The following is a 24,343-nucleotide window of genomic DNA, read 5'->3' as shown; positions in this document are numbered from 1 at the left end:
ACCAGAAGCCTATAGACAACATTTCAGGAATCTAAGGAGGGAACCTGGTCAAACCTACATTGAGTTTGAAAGGATCAAACAGAGTAATTTCGATAGGTGGATAAGAGCTTTACAAATCGAGCAAACCTATGATGTCCTTAGAGAGGTCATTATTTTGGAGGAATTTGAAAGTTTACTGCCTGAAATAGTGCAAATTCATGTGGAAGAGCAGAGAGTTAAAACTGCAAGGTTAGCAGCTGAAGGGGCTGATGATTCTGAGCTGGTCCATAAAACATGGTTTGGCTTCCAGAGTCAATTTCAATCAATGAGGGATAGAAATTGGGGCAAAGAGAAACCATCATGTGGAAAGGGAAAGGTAGATCTCAGTGAAGATCATAAGGATAACCTACCACACGGTCAAAAAGAAACCACTGAGGGGGACAAAGAAGTTCAAAAGCTCCGGTATTTTCATTGTAATAAAGTGGGACACACGAAATCACAGTGTTGGTGGGCTAGGAGAAAGCCAGAGGTAGGATAACCAGACAAGCTTGGGAATTTTGTTGGACTAGTAACAAAAGGCACTAGGAAGTTAGACAACTGCCTCAGAGTGTACAAGATGATCAGAGGTTGATTAAGGAGGAAGTGCCAGATCAGCTTAAAAATATACATGCAAGGGTAAAGTTTATTCACATAGACTAGGAGTACAGGTACAGAGGTTACACTCTTAAGGGACTCAGGATCCTCTCAGTCTGTGATGTTGAACGATAAGGAGATATGTACACCTGAGGGACTATTGCCAGAAAAGGTGCTGGTAACAGGAATTTATGGTGAGATAAGAAGTGTTCAATTGTATAAAGTAAGGCTAGAGAAGAGTGGAGAATTGTGGTCGGAGTACTGGACAAACTCTCGGCTCCAGGAATATAATGTGACCTTGCAAATGATATAGCTGATTCAACGGTAGGTGTGCTGCCTACTCTAGTTAAAAAGCCAGTGGAGACGCAGACAACTGAAAACAGGAAGGATGTTTATCCAGAAATGTTCCCAGATTGTGTGATTACAAATCACAGAGGCACAAGTTGAAGCAGGAGAGATCAAAAAGCACAGATAAAGAAGCTGACATAGCGTTATCCGAGACTTTTTTTGATCAGATAAGTGGGAAAGGGCAAGAGCATATAGGTAAACATGCAAGTATATTTAGCTCTGTTAAGCTGATTGAGTTACAGCAGAAAGATGAGAACTTAAAACAGTTACATCAAAAGGCATATACAGAGGAGAGTGAATGCATCCCTACATGTTATTACTTAACAAAAGATGTCTTAATGAGGAAATGGAGACCATCACACATTCAAGCTGATGAAAAATGGGCAGAGATTCATCAAATTGTTTTGCCACTAGGGTATAGAAAGGGGGTGCTGCAACTGGTGCATGAGCTACCACTTGGAGGTCATTAGGGATGAGGAAAACACAGATAAAATACAAAGGCATTTTTGCTGGCCTGGACTATTGTACCCTGAAGGTCGCTGCACTGGTGGATAGAGTGGGCACACAGACTGTCCCTGAGGCTAGAATTGAATCTGGGACCCTGGTGCTATGAGGCAGCAGTGCTAACCACTGAGCCACCGTGTCGCCCCCTGAGCCACCATGCTGCCCAATAAAGGTGGACAAATCCCCAGGACCAGATGGGATCTATCCCAGGTTGCTGAGGGAGGCGAGAGAGGAAATAGCTGGGGCCCTGACAGATATCTTTGTGGCATCCTTAAATACAGGTGAGGTGCCGGAGGACTGGAGGGTTGCTCATGTTGTCTCCCTGTACAAGAAGGGTAGTGGGGATATTCCAGGTAACTATAGAGCAGTGAGCCTGACGTCAGTGGTGGGAAAGTTTCTGGAGAAGGTACTGACGGATAGGATCTATTTATATTTAGAAAAGAATGAGCTTATCAGTGATAGGCAGCATGGTTTTGTGTGGGGGAGTTTGTGTCTTACCAACTTAATAGAGTCCTTTGAGGAAGTGACCAAGTTGATAGATGAAGGAAGGGCTGTAAATGTCATATACATGGACTTTAGTAAGGCGTTTGGTACGGTTCCCCATGGTAAACTAATGGAGAAAGTGAAGTCACACGGTGTGCAGGGTGCTCTAGCTAGGTGGATAAAGAACTGGTTGAGCAACAGGAGACAGAGAGTAGTAGTTGAAGGAAGTTTCTTGAAATGGAGAAAGGTGACCAGTGGTGTTCCACAGGGATCAGAATTGGGGCCACTATTGTTTGTGATATACATAAATGATCTGGAAGAGGGCACTGTTGGTATGACCAGGATGTATGCAGATGACGAGAAGATTATAGAGTAGCAGAAAGCATGGGGACTGTCAAAGAATACAAGAGAATATAGAGTTCAATCTAGGCAAATGTGAGGTGATGCATTTTGGGAAGTCTAATTCTAGAGCGAACTATACTGTAAATGGAAGAGCCTTGGGAAAGGTTGATGGGCAGAAAGATCTGGGAGTTCAGGTCCATTGTACCCTGAAGGTTGCTGCACAAGTGGATAGAGTGGTCAAGAAGGCATTGTGGGTAAGTAATAATGCTATGGGCCTGGAGTCACATATAGTCCAGACCAGGTAAGGATGGCAGATTCTTTCCCCAAAACGCATTAATGAGCCAGATGGGTTTTTCTAACAATCATTTCATGTTCTCAGTAGGTCCTTAATTCCAGACATTTTTTTATTGGATTCAAAGTCCGCCATCTGACATGCTGGGATTCAAACCTGTCCCCCCAGAAAGTTAGTTGAGTTAATGGAATAATATTCTAGTGATAGTAGCACGACACCATCACCTCTTCCTTTGCCTCAAAAATATTTAAAGATTCTGCATCCGTTGCCTTTTGTAGAAGTGAATTGCAAAGCCTCACAACCCCCGAGAGAAAATAATATTTCCTCCTCCATCTTAAATGGGAGTCTTTTTTTAACCAGGGAGGGAAGGTGATGGCCCTCTAATGGTTTGGCAGGTGGTGGAATTTGAATTCAATAGAAATCTGCAACGGAAAGTCTGATGTTGACCATGAATCCATTGCTGAATGTAGGAAAAACCCATCTGGGTCACTAATATCCTTTAGGGAAAGAATCTGCCATCCTTACCTGGTCTGGACTACATGTAAATCCAGACCCACATCAATGTGGTTGACTCTTAACTACCCTCGGGGCAATTAGGGATGGACAACAAATGCTGGCATAGCCAGGGTCACCCACATCTGATGAGTGAATAAAATAAAACCATTACCTGTAGTTCTAGATTCACTCACAGGAAGAAACCAGCTCTCCACATCCACCTGGTCAAAACCCTCAAGATCTTACATGTTTCAATTAAGTCACCTCTGGCTCTTCTCAACTCCAGGGAAAATGGGCTTAGCCTGTCTAAAGTTTCCTCAAAAGGCAATCCACTCATTCCACGTATTAGTCTAGCGAAGCTTCTCTGATGTTTCCAATGAATTAACATTATCCTGTAAGTACAGTGACCAGTACAGTGCACAGTATTCCAGATATCATCTCACTAATGTCCAGTATAACTGAAATATACCCTCCCTACACTTGCATTCAATTCCTCCCACAATTATATGTAATAATTATATTTGTTTTCTGAATTGCTTGCTGTACCTGCATACTAACCTTTGAATGACGATTTGTTTCTGGATCAGTTGTTCTCAAATGTAGAATCCCTACAGTGTGGAAACAGGCCATTTGGCCCAACAAGTCCAGACAGACCCTCTGAAAAGTATCCCATCTGAACACATTCCCCTACCCTATTACCTTACAGTTCCCTCACTGAAGCACAGCACCGCATCTACACATCTCTGGACGCTATGAGGCAATTTAATATGGCCAATTCACCTGACCTGCACATCTTTGGACTGTGGGAGAAAACCAGAGCACCCGGAGGAAACCCATGCAGACACAGGGAGAATGTGCAAACTCCACACAGATAGTCACTCCTAGGCTGGAATTGAACCCAGGTCCCAGATGCTGTGAGGCAGCAGTGCTAACCACTGAGCCACTGTGCCACACATTAACCATGCTGCCTGTTAACATGATTACAAGGAGTTAAGGGGGCTGGTACAGATCGATCCGCTCCCTCCAAATGCTAACGGAGAACTTAGCTCCACCCACAGTCTTGTATGACATCAGTGGAATGGGTGGAGCTAACGCAATCTGAACATTAACCCCTTCAGGACCATTACCTCATGCAACATGAGATATATAAAAAGTATATAAAACATAATCTAGGACAAGGTTAAATACCAGCAAGTTTTGCGTAAAATAATTTGAAATTGTATCAGCGAGAGTAAAGGCAATTTCGGCTTTCCTAATGGCAAATGGACGATATCAGTTCAAAGTCATGCCATTCAGTATGAAGAACGCTCCAGCCACATTTCGGAGGCTGACTAATATGGTCATTGCTGGATTACCCAACTGTGTGGTGTATATTGATGACCTGGTGATTTCTAGGTACTCACAGAAGGAACATTTACAGCATTTATCGGACTTGTTCGATTGACTTCGGAAGGGAGGCTTGGTGGTAAATCTAGCTAAAAGTGAATTTGCCAAAGCCCAAGTCACCTTCCTGGGCCATGTTATTGGACCTGGACAAATGGCCCCCCATGGTGTCTAAACAAAAGTAATTGGGAAATTTCCCTCACTGTCAACCAAAATACAGTACTATGGTTCCTGGGGTTGTGTGGATTTTACCGGAAGTTTGTGCCAAACGTTAGCAGTATGGCTGCTCCACTCTCCAAACTTAAAAAAGGGCAAGAAGTTTCAGTGGACAGTGGACTGTCAAAAGGCATTTGACAGCCTAAAAGCTGTGTTAACCCCTGCCCCAATATTAGCCTCACTGGATTATATGAAGCCTTTCAAGGTGTCTATCGATGCCAGTGATGTGGGTGTCGGTGCGGTGCTCCTGCAGGAGGATGACGAGGGAATGGAAAGACCCATTGGGTATTTTTCCAGGAAGTTGAACGTTCATCAACAGAAATATTCAACAGTGGAGAAAGAGACTTTAAGCTTGGTGTTGGCATTACAACATTACAGTGTTTATATTCCCAGCAATGCAGCTGAGACAATTGTATATCCTGATCATAACCCATTGACATTTGTGGAAAAACTGAAGGACAAAAATGCCAGTCTGTTTAGATTGAGTTTGTTGTTGCAGCCGTTCAATTTGACAATTGTCAGGTGGCAGGTCACGAAAACGTGATTGCCGATTCGTTATTGAGACCAGAATGAGGTACGGAGGTGTTCGGTGGCTGATGTGCCACAGCCTGAATTTGCATGTTGTGCATGTGTATAGTTAGTAGTGGATGTGTATGTTTAGACTACTAACCAATTTGTTTTGAAGGGTTTTAAAAATGAAGCCATCTTTTGGTATTGATGGGGTTTTTTTTAAGGGGTGGGGTGTCACAAAGCTGGTCTGTTTTTTCTAAAAGCTGTTCCTTTTCTCAAGAATACTGTGTCCTTGATTACGTGCTTCAGAGGGGGCATAAACCAGGCCGGGTGCTGATTAGACTGGTTTGGTACAGAGATTGTGAGCCGTTTCTGTTTATACAAAAACAGATGAGACTTCAGGCCAAAGTGGTCATGTTTTAGAAGTGACCTGTATAATGAAAAGGGAGTGGTCAGCTCTCTAGCTGAGCAGTTCAGTCCAGAACGGATTGGGAGTTCAACAGTGAGCTGTGTGGAAACAGGCTCTCTCTCTCTCTCTCTCTCTCTCCCTCTCTCTCCCTCTTTCTGCCCTTCTAGTTTCAAACCTGGAAGCATCTGTTCTTTTTCTTACTTATGTTTTAAGGGGGTTTGATATAGGGACTGTTGTGTATATTCGAAACAGCATAATTAAGTCTAGTTTGGATAGACTGGGTTTTGTAGGGTTTGTTTTATTCTGTTCTTTGTGTTTCATTATGTAATTTTATGAATAAATTTCTGTCTATTGCAAAATCTAGTAGTCAACCTAGCTACCCCACTCTGGGTAATTTTCACTATACACTTACTGAAACAAATTGCAAAGTTATGGTCTGGGTTGCCTGCTCAAGAATATTTTGAGTGGTCTGGCCTAGTCCAATAGTTTTATTTGAAATCACCTGCCTGGGAGGAGTGTGTTTAAAATCTTGGATAGCACTCCTGAATCTAACTTTTCTCTTAGTAAGAAAGACTGAGGGCTGACCTAACAGGTGTTTGTAACATTGTGGAAGGTTTCAGTAAAGTGGTCAGAGAGAAAATGTTTCCACTGTTGGGTTCTGTGAAACTAAAGCACTTCAGTACCTGGATCATATCTAGAACGTTTGGTGATACACATTGAGAAAATACGGAGCTGATACATTAGAATGATAGAATCCCTCTCGACCCATCCGGTCAGCACCAACCTTCCGAACAGCATCCCACCCAGCCTCACTCCCCCACCCTATCCCCGTAACCCTGCATTTCCGACAGCTAATCCACCTAGCTTGCACATCCCTGGTCACTATGGGCAATTCATCATGGCCAATCCACCCTAACCTGCACATCTTTGTTCAGTGGGAGGAAACTGAAGCCCCCAGTGGAAATGTCAGTACTGACCTGAGTGGCTCCGATGATGAGTTGAGGCCAGGCTTACCCGTCCCCAGATTGTTATCAGGCACACAGTCAGCAGGATTAGCCACTTGTCCACGTTTTGGAAGTAGCTCCCACCCATCCTGCAACAAAATCATAAACAAACATGAAAATGCAACGTATAATTCTCCCTCCTCTCCAGAAGGAACTAACAATTACTAGGTTACATTTTCTGCAACACCCAGGAACTTTCCACAACCTCACACAAGTGCAAAGCCAGGAATGAATTCTGTACCAGCTGGTCAATAACAGGAGGAATCAGAAATGAAGCTTTGGGATATGGGTAAGACCAGTATTTATTGCTCAGCCCTGGCTGCTCCTTGAGAAGGTGGGTGCCAGAAGGAATAAGCAGTAAAGGTTGGAAAGGATGGAACTGGTCTGAGCATGTCTCTTCAATGTACAAATGGAATTTCGGTTCGGGTGAGTTGCGCGCTTGAGCAGCTGCAGAGTGGTGTGGGTTGTAGATGCGCTCATGGAGCTGTTAGCGAAGGGATTCCAGATGTCTACTGGAGGCGTATGCTCAACTCAGGATGGTGCGTGAATTAGAGATGGTCAAGATCATGAGGTTGGGAGGTGCTATCAATGAGATCTTGCTGAGTTGGTGCAGTGGAAATGCTGAACCAATTACAATCATTCACAGGACGTGGATACCATTTATTGCCCAGAAAATGAGCGAGAGTCAACCGCGTCGTGTGGAGTCACATGGAGGCCAGACCAGGAAAGATTGACAGATTTCCTTGCCTAAAGAATATTAGTGAACCAGATGGGTTTTTCTCTCCTGACAATCTGGCAATGGCTTGATGGTCATCAATAGAGTCATTAATTCCAGATTGTTACTGGCTACACATACTACCATCGGTCATGACAGGATTTGAAGCCAGATAGGGATCTCTTAATTAATAATCTAGTGATAATGCCACTTGGCCACTGCCTACCCATTAACGCACCACATCAATACACCACATCCATCAACATTGACTCCCTCCATCACCAACGCTCAGTAGCAGCAGTATGTACTACCAACAAGCTGCCCTACAGAAGTTCACGAAAGATCCTCAGACAACACCTTCCAAACCCACAACCACTTCTGTTGAGAAGGACAAGGGCAGCAGATACATGGGAACATCACCCTGTGCAAATTGTCCTCCCAGCCACTCACTATTCTGAACTAGAAATATATTACTGTTCACTCGTTGTCGTTTGGTCACAATTCTGGAATTCCCTCCCTAATGCCATTTTTTTATTGTTCATTCATGGGATGTGGGTGTCACTGGCTGGGCCAACATTATTGCCCATCCCTAGTTGCCCCATGAGAAGGTGGGGGTGAGCTGCCTTCTTGACCCACTGCAGTCCATGCTCTGTAGAAGGACAAGGGCAGCAGATACATGGGAACAACACCCTCTGCAAGTTCCCCTCCAAGCCCCTCACCATCCTGACTTGGGTAGTAGCAGTCCATGTGCTGTGGGTTGACTCACAACACCATTAGGGAGGGAATTCCAGGATTTTGATCTGTCAAACTGAAGGGATGTTGATATATTTCCAAGTCATGATGGTGAGGGACTCAGAGGGGAACTTGCAGAGGGTGTTGTCCCCATGTATCTGCTGCCCTTGTCCTTCTACAACACATGGATTGCAAGTGTTCAAGAAGGCAGCTCACCCCCACCTTCTCAAGGACAACTGGAGAGGGCTAATAAGCCAGCAATGCCCATGTTCCACATGAATAGACAAAAATTGAACCTGCATCCCATGCCGTCTTGATGCAGTGCTTTTTGGTTTACAGTTGAGAGCAGAATTCCAAGGTGATGTTTCACTGTCCAACTGCGGAGTGCTGATGTAAACAGTAGCATCAACACTCCCGCCACCATCATCCCAACATTGAGCAGCTAACCATGTATTGACCAGAGGTTCAGGCCTGGGGTTTGTCTGTCTACATGGTTCAATCTTCAGCAGTTGAGAAAACCGGAATTTTCTAAACTTTAATTCAGCACAGATGCCATACTCAGCAGGGTCCGAGAACCATTCTAACTCTTTCAACATGCTCATTATCCCTACTGCTTTCATCTTCCATTATGTCAACATGGTTCAATAATTGTGAGATTTCTACATTTCCCCATAGGTTTTCAATCAATTCACAAAAGCAAAATGAAATTATAAAAAGTGGATGTACAATTTACAAGTGATGTAAGAAGCCTGATGTGACGGGACTTGGAGTGACACTTCCAATTTGCTTTATCATCGATGTGAGTCACATGTTAGAGCGCAACTTGGATGAACAACAGCAGCAAATACAGTGTCTGCCATCTCTTGTGGGATTTGCAAACTCAACAATCTACTGTTTTTTCTACACAGTGATATGAGGAATTAACCCCTTTACATTGGTTACTGTAAATCCATGTTCTTTGAACCAATAACTTGTTCCAAATTTCAAGTTATGTTATGCAAAACTTGTTGATATTTAACCTTGTCCTAAACTATGTTTTATATACTTTTTATATACCTCACGTTGCATGAGGTAATGGTCCTGAAGGGGTTAATGTTCATATTGCATTTGCTCCACCCATTCCACTGATGTCATACAGAGACTGTGGGTGGAGCTAAGTTCTCCGTTAGAATTTGGAGGGAGCAGTTCGATCTGTACCAGCCCCCTTAACTCCTTGTAATCATGTTGACAAGCAGCATGGTTAATGTGTGGCACAGTGGCTCAGTGGTTAGCACTACTGCCTCATAGCATCAGGGACCTGGGTTCAATTCCAGCCTAGGAGTGACTGTCTGTGTGGAGTTTGCACAATCTCCCTGTGTCTGTTCGGGTTTCTCCGGGTGGTCTGGTTACCTCCCGCAGGCCAGGTGAATTGGCCATGCTAAATTGCCTCATAGCGTCCAGAGATGTGTAGATGCGGTGCTGTGCTTCAGTGAGGGAACTGTAAGGTAATAGGGTAGGGGAATGTGTTCAGATGGGATACTATTCAGAGGGTCTGTCTGGACTTGTTGGGCCAAATGGCCTGTCTCCACACTGTAGGGATGCTACATTTGAGAACAACTGATCCAGAAACAAATAGTCATTCAAAGGTTAGTATGCAGGTACAGCAAGCAATTCAGAAAACAAATATAATTATTACATATAATTGTGGGAGGAATTGAATGCGAGTGTAGGGAGGGTATATTTCAGTTATACTGGACATTAGTGAGATGATATCTGGAAGATTGTGCACAGTACTGGTCACTGTACTTACAGGATGATGTTAATTCATTGGAAACATCAGTGAAGCTTCGCTAGACTAATACGTGGAATGAGTGGATTGCCTTTTGAGGAAACTTTAGACAGGCTAAGCCCATTTCCCCTGGAGTTGAGAAGAGCCAGAGGTGACTTAATTGAAACATGTAAGATCTTGAGGGTTTTGACCAGGTGGATGTGGAGAGCTGGTTTCTTCCTGTGAGTGAATCTAGAACTACAGGTAATGGTTTTATTTTATTCACTCATTGGATATGGGTGGCCCTGGCTATGCCAGCATTTGTTGTCCATCCCTAATTGCCCCGAGGGTAGTTAAGGGTCAACCACATTGATGTGGGTCTGGAGTTACATGTAGTCCAGACCAGGTAAGGATGGCAGATTCTTTCCCTAAAGGATATTAGTGACCCAGATGGGTTTTTCCTACATTCAGCAATGGATTCATGGTCATCATCAGACTTTCCGTTGCAGATTTCTATTGAATTCAAATTCCACCGCCTGCCAAACCATTAGAGGGCCATCACCTTCCCTCCCCAGTTAAAAAAAGGCTCCCATTTAAGATGGAGGAGGAAATATTATTTTCTCTCGGGGGTTGTGAGGCTTTGCAATTCACTTCTACAAAAGGCAGTGGATGCAGAATCTTTAAATATTTTTGAGGCAAAGGAAGAGGTGATGGTGTCATGCTACTATCACTAGAATATTATTCCATTAACTCAACTAACTTTCTGGGGGGACAGGTTCGAATCCCAGCATGTCAGATGGCGGACTTTGAATCCAATAAAAAAATGTCTGGAATTAAGGACCTGCTGAGAACATGAAACGATTGTTAGAAAAACCCATCTGGCTCATTAATGCATTTTGGGGAAAGAATCTGCCATCCTTACCTGGTCTGGACTATATGTGACTCCAGGCCCATAGCAATATTACTTACCCACAACTGCCCTCTGCAATGACCCAGTGAGCCACTCAGTTTAAGGACAACGAGGGATAGGCAATAACTGCTGACCAGCCAGTAATACCCACATCCCACGGGTGAATTATGAAATAAAAGCTAGATTCTGGATGACCACGGCTGGTGAAAGATTATCGGCGATATGCAGGAACGTAGAGTTGAGGATGAAATCAGATCAGTCATGAGTTTATTGAATGGGGGTAAAAACAAAGAACAGAGAAAATTTACAGCCCAGGAACAGGCCCTTCGGCTCTCCAAGCCTGAGTCAATCCAAATCTACTGTCTAAACCTGTCGCCCAATTCCTAAGGATCTGTAATCCTCTGCTCCCCACCTACTCCTGCATCTGTCCAGACTCACCTTAAATGAATCTACCGTGCCTGCCTCTACCACCTCTGCTGGCAATGTATTCCAGGCACCTACCACCCTCTGTGTAAAGTACTTGCCGTGTGTATCCCCATTAAACTTTTCACCTCTCACCATGAAAGCATGACCTCTTGTTATTGAATCCCTCACCCTGGGAAAACAATCCCTACCTACTCAACCTAGCACCTTCCATACCAGGCAACATCCTCGTAAACCTTCTCTGCACCCTCTCCAAAGCGTCCACATCCTTTTGGTAATGTGGCGCTCAGAACTGTACACAGTATTCTAAATGCGGCCGAAGCAATGTCTTGTACAATTTTAACATGACCTTCCAGCTCTTACACTCAATACCCCATCCAATGAAGGCAAGCAAACCATATGCCTTGTTGACCACTCTATCCACCTATGCAGCAACCTTCAGGGTACAATGGACCTGAACTCCCAGATCTTTCTGCCCATCAACGTTTCCCAAGGCTCTTCCATTTACAGTATAGTTCGCTCTAGAATTAGACTTCCCAAAATGCATCACCTCACATTTGCCTAGATTGAACTCTATATTCTCCTGTATTCTTTGACAGTCCCCATGCTTTCTGCTACTCTATAATCTTCTCGTCATCTGCATACTTACTGATCATACCAACAGTGCCCTCTTCCAGATCATTTATGTATATCACAAACAATAATGGCCCCAACACTGATCCCTGTGGAACACCACTGGTCACCTTTCTCCATTTCGAGAAACTCCCTTCAACTACTACTCTCTGTCTCCTGTTGCTCAACCAGTTCTATATCCACCTAGCTAGAACACCCTGAACACCATGTGACTTCACTTTCTCCAATAGTTTACCATGGGGAACCGTACCAAACACCTTACTAAAGTCCATGTATATGACGTCTACAGCCCTTCCTTCATCTATCAACTTGGCCACTTCCTCAAAGAACTCTATTAAGTTGGTAAGACACAAACTCCCCCACACAAAACCATGCTGCCTATCACTGATATGCTCATTCTTTTCCAAATATAAATAGATCCGATCCGTCAGTACCTTCTCCAGAAACTTTCCCACCACCGACGTCAGGCTCACTGCTCTATAGTTACCTGGAATATCCCCACTACCCTTCTTGTACAGGGAGACAACATGAGCAACCCTCCAGTCTTCTGGCACCTCACCTGTATTTAAGGATGCAACAAAGATATCTGTCAGGGCCCCAGCTATTTCCTCTCTTGCCTCCCTCAGCAACCTGGGATAGATCCCATCTGGTCCTGGGGATTTGTCCACCTTTATTGGGCAGCATGGTGGCTCAGGGCGCGACACGGTGGCTCAGTGGTTAGCACTGCTGCCTCATAGCACCAGGGTCCCAGATTCAATTCTAGCCTCAGGGGACAGTCTGTGTGGAGTTTGCACATTCTCCCCGTGTCTGCGTGAGTTTTCTCCTGGTGCTCCGGTTTCCGTCCAAAGATGTGCAGGCAGATGAATTGGCCATGCTAAATTGCCCATAATGTTAGGTGCATTAGTCAGAGGGAGATGGGTCTGGGTGGGTTACTCTTTGGAGGGTCTGTGTGGACTTGTTGGGCTGAAGGGCCTGTTTCCACACTGTAGGGAATCTAATCTAATCTTAATATCCTTTAACATACCCAACACATCTTCTCTCCTGATGTCAACGTGATCCAGGGTAAACAAACTCATATCTAAAATCTCAACATTCATCACGTCCCTCTCCTCAGTGAACACTGATGCAAAGTAACCATACAGAATCTCACCCATTTTCTCACGTTCCACATATAACCTTCCTTCTTTATCCTTTAGTGGACCAACCCTTTCTACAGTTACCCTCTTGCTTCTTATATATGGATAAAAGGCCTTGGGATTCTCCTTAATTCTGCTCACTAAAGTTATTTCATGACCCCTTTTAGCCCACTTGATTCCTTGTTTAAGATTGTCCTACTCTCCTGATATTCCTCAAGGTAGGCTACTGCAGAAAATACAGAGATATGGCATTGAGGGTGAGTTGGAGGTTTGGATTAGGAATTGGCTCTCTGGAAGAAGACAGAGGGTAGTAGTTGATGGCAACGGTTCATCTTGGAGTGCCGTCACTAGTGGTGTTCCGCAAGAATCTGTTTTGGGACCATTGCTGTTTGTCATTTTTATAAATGACCTGGAGGAAGGGTTAGAAGGTTGGGTGAGCAAGTTTGCGGATGATACGAAAGTCGGAGGAGTTGTAGACAGTGAGGAAGGATATGGCAGGTTACAGCGGGATATAGAGAAGCTGCAGAGCTGGGCAGAAAGGTGGCAAATGGAGTTCAATGTAGCTAAGTGTGAAGTGATTCACTTTGGTAAGAGTAATAAAAAGATGGATTACTGGGCTAATGGTAGACTACTTGGTAGTGTGGAAGAGCAGAGGGATCTTGGTGTCCATGTACACAGATCTCTGAAAGTTGCCACCCAGGTAAATAGTGCAGTGAAGAAAGCATATGGCGTACTGGCTTTTATTGGTAGAGGAATTGAGTTCCGGAGTCCTGAGGTCATGCTGCAGTTGTATAAGACTCTGGTGCGGCCGCATCTGGAATATTGTGTGCAGTTTTGGTCGCCATACTATAGGAAGGATGTGGAGGCACTGGAACGGGTGCAGAGGAAGTTTACCAGGATGTTGCCTGGTATGGTAGGAAGATCCTATGAGGAAAGGCTGAGGCACTTGGGGTTGTTTTCTTTGGAGAAAAGAAGGTTTAGGGGTGATTTGATAGAGGTGTACAAGATGATTAGGGGGTTAGATAGGGTTGACAGTGAGAACCTTTTTCCACGTATGGAGTCAGCTATTACAAGGGGGCATAGCTTTAAATTAAGGGGGGTAGATATAGGACTGATGTTAGGGGTAGGTTCTTCACTCAGCGAGTCGTAAGATCATGGAATGCCCTGCCAGTAGCAGTAGTGGACTCTCCCTCTTTATGGGTATTTAAGCGGGCATTGGATAGGTATATGGAGGATAGTGGGTTAGTGTAGGTTAGGTGGGCTTTGATCGGCGCAACATCGAGGGCCGAAGGGCCTGTACTGCGCTGTATTGTTCTATGTTCTATGTTCTATGTTCTAAGGTCCGACCTGTTCTTAGCTGCCTGGACCTGATGTACACTTCCCTCTTCCTCTTGGCTCGTTGGATGATTTCTCCTGTCATCCACGGTTCACGAATCTTGCCTTTCCTATCCCTTGTTTTCAAAAGAAAGGCAAGGGAAAACAGGAGAGCAGGCTCAAGGGTCTGAGTGGCCTACTCTTGCTCCTTTATGATAAACATTGGCCCAGGACCATTATCATCGACCAACCCATCAAGAAACAATCCAGTAAAAGATTCCACTGGGTGTCCCAGAATCATTGGGGATCACAAACAGATGAAGGAATCCAGTGAGATCACTTCTGTTGCCATACAGAGTTGTTTAATATCGTCAGCATGGAGGAAGTTTACAGAACTGGTAAAAATGTTCAACCTTCTGGGGAAAAAAAATGCTCGTGATGGAAATAGCGCTGAGTGAGCAGCAAGCTTCAGGAACATGACTGAGAGCCTGGAACTGCCAATGTCACCTGCTGAACGACGACAGTCTCTCTGCATATGGCTCCACTGGACCAACAGCAATGTGCATAGATCCAGGACACGGTCAAGATAATGAAACTGTCTGACCTAAGCATCCAGGAATCCGTAACAAAAGACACCACCTCTCCTCATTAGAAAGTGATTTCCTGATCGAAAAACCCAGGAATCTTTCCCAAAATCCATTTGCTGCCCCCTCTCAATCTTGGTAATCCTTAAGGAAGCAGCTGAGATTTATCCATTCCATGGATTTTTGTTGAGTGAGGAGGAATGACGAATGGTATTTGTGAGAAAGGCTCGACTATAGTTATTGTGAGACATTACAGTTAGTGCTCCAGCCTTTAAATCATTTATATTGGCTTCATACATTATAAAAAAGATGCAGCCACCAGCACATATCAACAAGAAATTAATGGAACATGCATTGGGTAAGACAGAACTGAAAGCACTGTACCTCTTTAGCAGTGCAGACTGAAGGAATGTACATTAGCTAGCTTAAATTCAGTGTTCTGTTGAAGTGGAGCCAAACACATGGGTGCATCTGGAAAGAAGCAATTCAATTAGGAAAACTCTACAGGGAACTTGTGCACTAGCTGTGATATGCATTAAACTGAGAAAAGCAGCTGTATAAAACCATGGTGAAATCTGTCGTGTTGCAGTCCACATTGAATAGGGAGTAAGTCAGCAGCTATGGTGCAGGACTTGCAACTGAGAGGGCAAGGGTTCAAATCCCACCATGACAAGCTGTTGAGCTGAATGCAATAATTACGCCAGAAAGATTTTACAATGTCCTTCACAATCTTAGGATGTCTCAAAGCACTTTACAGTCAATGAGGTGTTTCTTTCAAAGTGTAGTCACCGCAATAATAAGGCTGTAAAAATATCATTACAATACACAGACCATCAAGCCTGCACTCAATAGGATCATGCTGACCTTCTGCTTGAAATCCCCCTTCCAACAGTTTTCCCATATCCCTGATTCCCTAGAGTCCAAAAAAGCTAAGAATCTCAGTCTTGAACCCACTCAACATTCACGGCTCTCTAGAGAATTCTCAGTATTCACAACCCTCTGAATGAAAAAGATTTCTCCTCATGCCAGTGTGAAATGGCTGCCCTTTGATCTTGAGGCTAGGATGCCATGCTCTAGACTATTTAACCAGGAGAATGTATGTCTAAGTAACTACCCTGTTGATCTTCTAAGGATTTCATACATTTCAATGATATCAAAGTTTTTCTTGTAAACTCCCAAGCACATAGGAACATTGTACTCAAACCCGAGTCATGAGGAACAACCCTCTCATCCCCCAAAAGAATCCATTGACTCTCAGCTGCAATCTTTTTAAGGCAAATATATCCTTCCTTAAAGGAGGTGGGAACTGCACACAGTACTGCCATCAAAGTCCAAACCAATTACTTCAAGACTTTCTCACTCTCATACTGCACCTCTTAACATTAAGAACACAAGAACCAGGAGCAGGAGTAGGCCGTCTGGCCCCTCGAGCCTGCTCTACCATTCAACAAGATCATGGCTGATCTTTTTGTGGCCTCAGCTCCACTTACCCGCCCTCTCACCATAACCCTTAATCCCTTTACTGTTCAAAAATCTATTTGAAAAACATTCAGTGAGGAAGCTTCACTGGGGAGGGAATCCCACCGATTCACACCCCTTTGGGTGAAGAAGTTCCTCCTCAACTCAGTCCAAAATCTGCTCCCCCTTATTTTGAGACGATGCCCCTAATTCCAGTTTCACCTGATATTGGAAACAACGTCCCTGCTTCTGTCTTATCGCTTCCCTTCATCATTTTCTATGTTTCTATAAGATCCCCCTCACGCTCCTAAATTTCAGTAAGTATAAACCCAGTCTACTCAATCTCTCCTCTTAAGCCAACCCTCTCAACTCTGGAATCAACCTCGTGAACCTCCTCTGCACCCCCTCCAGTGCCAGTCCATCTTTTCTCAGGTAAGGAGACCAAAAGTGTACACAGTGCTCCAGGTGTGACCTCACCAGTGAAGGCTCAATATATCCTTTGTTTTCCTAGCTTCTTGTTGCGCCTTAGTGATTTTGTGTGCCCTCCTCGGAATTCACTTTCCTACATTGTCAGTAAAAGTGGATACATTACAAGAGTGGGAACAGAGGGGCATAGCCTCGAAATAAGGGGCAGCCATTTCAGACTGAGTTGAGGAACTTCTTCACCCAGAGGGTTGCTTCATCTGCTGCTCCTGCTTGTATCTACACTTGTCAGACCTCATCCCACAGTGTCCTGGCCACCTGTCTCGAGCCATTCTCACGTAGCCACAATGTAGATGTTCTGGGACACCCATCATCGACTAGACCCAGGTCATTCCTTTATTCTATTGCACTTTGCCCTTTAGAAAAGATCTCTGAGGTCCCAACAGCAAATTAATTCTCCTTTTAATCCATTCACAGGATCTGAGTATCACTGGCAAGACTAGCATTAACTGGCCATCTGTAATCACCCAGAAGGCAATTGAGACACAACCTGGTTGCAGTGAGTCATACGTCGGCCCAGAGAGTTGAATGTTTACCTTTATATTTTCACTTAATGTTAACTTTTAACTATTTCTTTATTTTTTAATTACGCTAAGAACACTGGTTATGCTTTGCAAGTAGTTCTTGTGTAACGTGATGGCTGAGTTCTTGTGAAACCCCGTGTTCTAGAAAAATTGCACTTTAGAAACAGCGTTTAAATTTGGCAATGTAATCGCGTTACAGCCAACACATGTTTTAAAAGTTTGTGCTTAAAAACAGTGTTCCCAGTTCATCAATCGCGTTACAGTGAAATCATGTTCACGAGTTGTGCGTTCTAGCAGAACAACCTGTACTTTTAACTTTGTTTTTCCATGTTATTATTTGTACCTGGGAACGTCGGTACCTAAGATGAAGCTGTGTGTCGTGACATTATACACTTTTCACTGTACTGTACTTCTGTACTCGAGCACATGTAACAATAGATCTTAAATTTTAGGGTGAGGATGGCAGATTTCCTTCTCTGAAGAACATTAATAAGCCAGGTGGGTTTTAGAAGACAATCAGCAAGGGTTAAATAGTTGATGTTTAGCTAGATTTTAACAGAAGCACATTAATATTTATGGTAAGCAACTGAGGCTCCAGCTCTGAGCTTGATAACTGCCCACCAATAACAGCCAATGAAACTGAAAAGATCCCCTTGTCCCTTCTCTCTGTTTTGTGTTCTCAAACCAGTGAACAGTTTATTTCCAATCTCAGGAGACTGCAGTGAATGCAACAACCAATTTGTGCAGAGCAAACTCTGACAAACAGCAACAAGATAATGGGCAGCAAAACTGTTTTAGTGCTGATTGAGGATTTAGTGTTGCCCATGACATTGGAGAGAATTGCCTTGCTCCTTTTACAAAATAAAGCCATAATATTCTACACACAACTTTAAAAGCAACACATTTCTCCTACAATCTTCCCAAGCCAATACTTCACATCGGAGACTGACAGATGAGGAAGGTTATTGCACTTAAATTAACTCATCTGATCAGCAAGAAGCCACGAGCCAACAACCATCTGCATTTCTATACCACCTCAAAGAGGAAAAACAAATTCCCCCAAAGTGCTTTACAGGAGCATTATCAATCAAAATTTGAAATTGAGACACATAAGGAGATATTAGACCAGGTGGTCAACATTTTTCCAAAGTGGTCAGTTTTAGGAAACATCTTAAATGAAGGGAGAGGTAAGAAGGCAGAGACATTTAGGGAGGCAATTGCAGAGTTTAGGGTCCAGGCAGCTGAGGGCGTAGCTGCCGTTGCTGGAATCACTAAAACTGAAGAGGGCTGTGAGCAGAGAAAGCTTCAGAGAGGTGTAGGGCTGGAGGAGGTTACAGGGATAGGGAGGTGGGTAAGCTCATGGACGGATTGGAAAACCTGAAACAGAATTTCAAAAACCAGGTACTCCCAGAGCAGGAAGATTCACTTGGATCATCCCTGGGATGGGAGGGATTGTCTTATGAGCAAAGGCTAATCAGGTTGGGATTCTACCCACTGGAGTAAAAACAATGACTGCAGATGCTGGAAAGCAAATACTGGATTAGTGGTGCTGGAAGAGCACAGCAGTTCAGGCAGCATCCAACGAGCAGCGAAATCAACGTTTCGGGCAAAAGCCCTTCATCAAAGTTTAGGAGAACAAGAGGTGACCTCATTGAAACATACAGCATTCTTAAGGGGCTTGACAGGGTAAAGGCTGAGAGGATATCTCCCCTCCTGGGAGAGTCTAGGACCAGAGAGAACAGTCTCAGAAAAAAAGGGCACCAATTTAAGACTGAGATTGGGGAGGAATGTCTTCTCTCTGAGGGTTGTGAGTCTTTGGAATTCTGTGCCACAGAGGGCTGTGGGGGCAGAGTCCTTGGGTATATTTAAGGCTGAGACACATAGATTCTTGACCAGTCGGGGAATCAAGGGTTACGGGGAAAGGGCAGGAAGGTGGATGTGAGGAATGTCAGATCAACCATGATCCTATTGAATGGCCGAGCAGGCTCAATGGGCTGAATGGCCTTCTCCTGTTCCTATTTCCTTATGGTCTTATGTGATCATCAGAAGCAACCAGTGGCTCAGTGGTTAGCACTGCTGCCTCATCGCACCAGGGTCCCAGGTTCGATTCCCGCCTCAGTGTGGAGTTTGCACATTCTCCCAGTGCCTGCGAGGGTCTCCTCCCACAGTCCAAAGATGCGTGGGTCAGGTGAATTGGCCATAATGCTCAGGGATATATAGCTTAGGTGCATTAGTCAGCGGGAAATAGGTCTGGGTGGGTTACTCTTCGGCGGGTCGGTGTGGGCTTGTTGGGCCGAAGGGCCTGTTTCCACACTGTAGGGAATCTAACCTGAATCAACCAGCCAGAATGAGTATGTTGCTACATTGAAGCATGACATCATCAATTGTGCTTTGCTTGAGCAGGGATTTATTAAACCGATAAACAGTTACACAAGATGATGATTTGGCCCATGCTGACTCACTGTAGGACCAACTCACCCACATGCACTCCTCTACATTTCCTCACAACTGTTTCCTGCTCAGTTGATGATCCAGTTATCTCCCTCGGTCAAGTCGCCCCATTGCATTCTGGTGGTGAATCCCAAACCATGCTCACTCACTGAGTACAAAACTCCTCACTGTTATTCTTGCTTCTTCTGCCCATTCCTTTAAATCCGTGTCTTTTGATTCTGGACCTTTTCATCAAAGGGGTCAGTTTCACAATCTGATGATAGGTCACTGGTCTGAAGCATTGACTATGTTTCTGTCCACGCACGCTTAGTGCCAGAACTGCAATAGTACTTCCAGAATTTTCTGCTTTTATTACGACAGTGTGTCTCAAGTCATCGTGCCTATATTTAGTGATGAGGTAATCAGCACAAAGCTCTCATTGACAGAGTACTGCTCACCTATTTACAAGAATGTTACCAGGGCTTGAGAATTACAGCGATGAGGTAAGAGTGGATAGGCTAGAGCTGTTTTCCTGAGAACAGAGGGTGCTGAGGGGTGACTTGGGGTGGCACGGTGGCTCAGTGGTTAGCACTGCTGCCTCACAGCACCAGGGTCCCAGGTTCGATTCCAGCCTCAGGCGACTATCTGTGTGGAGTTTTCACATTCCCCCCCGTGTCTGTGTGGGTTTCCTCCGGGTGCTCCGGTCTCCTCTCACAGTCCAAAGATGTGCAGGTCAGGTGAATTGGCCACGGGAAATTGCCCAGAGTGTTAGGTGCATTAGTCAGAGGGAGATGGGTCTGGGTGGGTTACTCTTTGGAGGGTTGGTGTGGACTTGTTGGGCTGAAGGGCCTGTTTCCACACTGTAGGGAATCTATCCTAACCTTAATATCTTTTAACACACCCAACACATCTTCCCTCCAAGCTCTTCCTATTCATGTACCCATCCAGATGTCCTTTAAATGCTATAATTGTATCAGCCTACACTGGCAGCTCATTCCATACACGCACCACCCTCTGCATGAAGAAGATACCCCTTGGGTCCTTTTTATATCTTTCCCCCTCACCTTAAACCTATGCCCTCTGGTTTTGGACTCCCCTACCCTGGGAAAAAGACCTTGTCTATTCACCCTATCCATGCCCCTCATAATTTTAGTCAACTCCATAAGGTCAACCCTCAGCCTTCGACAATCCACAGAAAATAGTCCCAGCCTATTCAGCCTCCCCCATAGCTCAAACCCTCCAACCCTGACGACATTCTTATAAATGTTTCTGAGCCATTTCAAGTTTCACAACATCCTTCCTGTAACAGGGAGACCAGAGGGTGGGAGGTTTCACTGCCCAGTTTGAGGATTAAGACAGAAACTCTCAACTCATTAAAGAGGAATCTGGAACTGCCTCTGAAGCACTGCAAGTGTACACAGGAGGGGCTAATTGGCTAGGTATGGTTATGATAGGCCGAATGGCCTGTTTCTGTATCATAATGTTTCTATAGATCTCTAGATGGAAGAAATGAATATTTTGCATTTCCGCAACATCCCAAAAAACTTTGCAACTTATTAATGAGTTACCATTTTTTCTGAAGTACAGTCTCTCACTGTAGTGTAGGAAACACAGCAGCTAGTATACGCACAGCAAGCTCCCACAAACAATAATCAGATGCAACAAATGCATTGGATTTTAGTGAGAGCACACCTGGAATACCATCCACAGTTCTGCCACCCATATCTAAGACAGAACCTACTCGCTATGGAGTGGTGCAGCAAAAAAGCATAATTGATTAGTGCTTGGGACAAGAGAGTTGTCCTAGGGATACAGGCTGACTAACTTGGGTCTATTGTCTTTGGAGATTGGAAGAATGGGCAGTGATTTCATTGTGACAGACACCATTCTTCACAGGGTAGATACTGAAAGGTTGTCTCTGGTGGGTTTGGAATGGAGAACAAGGGAGAACAGTCTCAGGGTAAGGTGTTAGGACTGAGGCTAGTTGTGAATGTCTGAAACTCACTAACCTTGATGACTATGATTTGGAGATGCTGGTGTTGGACTGAGGTGGACAAAGTTAAAAATCACACAGCACCAGGTTATAGACCTACAGGTTTACTTGGAAGCACTAGCTTTCAGAGTGCTGCTCCTTCATTAAACCAACTGATGAAGGAGCAGCGCTCCAAAAGCTAGTGCCTCCAAGTACAGTAAACCTGTTGGACTATAACCTGGTGCTGTGTGATTTTTAACTTGAAGACCACAGATGCTCCATCTTAAATGGATTTTAGGCTGACAGAGATAGATTTCTGGTCAATAACAGAATCAAGAGATATCGAGAATGGGTGGGAAAGTGAAACTCAAGTAGAAGATCAACTATAATTCCATTAAATGGTGGAACTGACGCAAGGGGCTGATTGGTTTACTCCCATGGTAAAAACAATGACTGCAGATGCTGGAAACCAGATTCTGGATTAGTGGTGCTGGAAGAGCACAGCAGTTCAGGCAGCATCCAAGTAGCTTCGAAATCGACGTTTCGGGCAAAAGCCCTTCATCAGGAACCTATTTTATTAATTTCTTATGAGATCAATGGTCTCCTTAAGTGATGTTGATGAGGAATAAATATTAGCCAAGACATCAGGGAGAATATTTAAAATTAGCATTCTGGGATTTTTCACATGCACCTTCAACATCAGATGAAACTTCAGACAGATTACCGTCCTGTCTGACTGTACCTCTGGAAGTGCAGCACTCCTTCAGTGTTGGCATTGCTAGAGACCCACACTAGGAAGGAACTGCCACTTACTTTGCAAGTTCGTACCAAAACTTCCACAAGCAAGAACATTGCCTCCTCAAAAACAAAAATAGACAATGAAATCATAAACAGGAAGGAATGATTTCAGAGCTGCTTCGAAAAAGGCCAACATACTTTCAGCTGATGCATCACAAACAGCTCCACTGCTCTAAGTGCACAGTTGTTAATGGCAACGCCTTGCTTAGGCTTCACATTCATTGACTAAAACAAAGACAAGTTCTGCATAAATTGACAAGGACCTCATTTGAATTGCAATTGGTCCAATCAGTTTATATAAAACTCAGAGTCAGTGTTGAAATACACTATTAATTACCTCCTCCCAGAAAATTCTGGGGACACTCAACAGATTTGACTGTTTTCTGACGTGAGGGAAACAGGGTTAACATTTTGGGTTGGGTCACTCAGTTCCTGACTTCATTACAGCCTTGGTTCAAACATGGACAAAAGAACTGAATCCAGAGGGGAGGGTTAAAGATCATACAACACCGGTTTATAGGCAAACGTGAGGACTGCAGATGCTGGGAACCAGATTTTAGGTTAGTGTGGTGCTAGAAAAGCACAGCAGGTCAGGCAGGATCCGAGGAGCAGGAAAATCAACATTTCGGGCAAAAGCCCTTCATCAGGAATAGAGGCAGGAAGCCTCCAGGGTGGAGAGATAAATGGGGAGGGGTGGGGCTTGGGAGAAGGTAGCAAAGAGTACAATAGGTGGATGGGGGTGGGGATGAAGGTGGTAGGTCAGAGGGGAGGGTAGAACGGATAGGTGGGAAGGGAGATTGGCAAGTAGGACAGATCATGAGGACAGTGTTGAGCTGGAAGTTTGAAACTGGGGAAAGGTGTGGTGAGGGGAAATGAGGAAAGTGATGAAGTCCACATTGATGCCCTGGGGTTGAAGTGTTCCAAGGCAGAAGATGAGGTGTTCTTCCTCCAGGTGTCAGATGGCGACAGAACGGCAATGGAGGAGGCCCAGGATCTGCATGTCCTCGGCAGAGTGGGAGGGGGAGTTGAAATGTTGGGCCACAGGGCGGTTTGGTTGATTGGTGCTTGGAACACCGGAGATGTTCCCTCAAGCGCTCTGCTAGGAGGCGTCCAGTCTCCCCAATGTAGAGGAGGGGTGGGGTCTGAGGGCGGAGGTGCGGGATGTGGATGAGATGCATTGGAGGGCCTCTTCAACCACGTGGGAAGGGAAATTGCGGTCTCTAAAGAAGGAGGCCATCTGGTGTGTTCTGTGGTGGAACTGGTCTTCCTGGGAGCAGATATGGCAGAGGTGGAGAAATTGGGAATATGGGATGACATTTTTGCAGGAGGTAGGGTGGGAAGAGGTGTAATCCAGGTAGCTGTGGGAGTCGGTGGGTTTATAAAAAATGTCATTAATGGAGATGGAGAGGTCCAGGAAGGGGAGGGAGGTGTCAGAGATCGTCCAGGTGAATTTAAGGTCAGGGTGGAATGTGTTGGTGAAGTTGATGAACTGCTCAACTTCCTTGTGGGAGCACGAGGTGGCACCGATTCAGTCATCAATGTAGCGGAGGGAGAGGTGGGGAGTGGTGCCGGTGTAACTATGGAAGATGGACTGTTCTACATAGCCAACAAAGAGACAGGCATAGCTGGGGCACATATGGGTGCCTATGGCTACCCCTTTGGTCTGGAGGAAGTGGGAGGATTTGAAGGATCCAAATAAACCTGTTGGACTATAACGTGGTGTTGTGTGATTTTTAACTTTGTCCACCCCAGTCCAACACTGGCACCTCCAAATCAAGGGGGGAGAGTGACAGCCCTTGACGTTAAGGCTGCAGTCAACCAAGTGTGGCATCAAGGAGCCCGAGCAAAACTGCAGTCTATGGGTATCAGAGTCATACCTGGCACAT

At 44.7% G+C, this 24,343-nt stretch overlaps 1 protein-coding gene across 3 annotated transcripts in view; it reads right to left on the bottom strand.

Annotated features, from left to right (window-relative positions):
• LOC140467490 (chemokine-like protein TAFA-2) overlaps positions 1–24,343 on the bottom strand; it is a 77,194-nt gene that overhangs the window by 17,164 nt on the left and 35,687 nt on the right. For all 3 annotated transcript variants that reach the window (XM_072563905.1, XM_072563904.1, XM_072563906.1), the window contains one exon: positions 6,572–6,687. In XM_072563905.1, coding sequence (XP_072420006.1) covers positions 6,572–6,687 — 116 coding nt within the window. The remainder of the gene's footprint in view (positions 1–6,571; positions 6,688–24,343) is intronic.

The sequence above is a fragment of the Chiloscyllium punctatum genome, chromosome 45 (assembly GCF_047496795.1).
Source record: "Chiloscyllium punctatum isolate Juve2018m chromosome 45, sChiPun1.3, whole genome shotgun sequence".
Lineage (NCBI taxonomy): Eukaryota > Metazoa > Chordata > Chondrichthyes > Orectolobiformes > Hemiscylliidae > Chiloscyllium > Chiloscyllium punctatum.
This window is presented reverse-complemented; position numbering and strand designations above follow the sequence as displayed.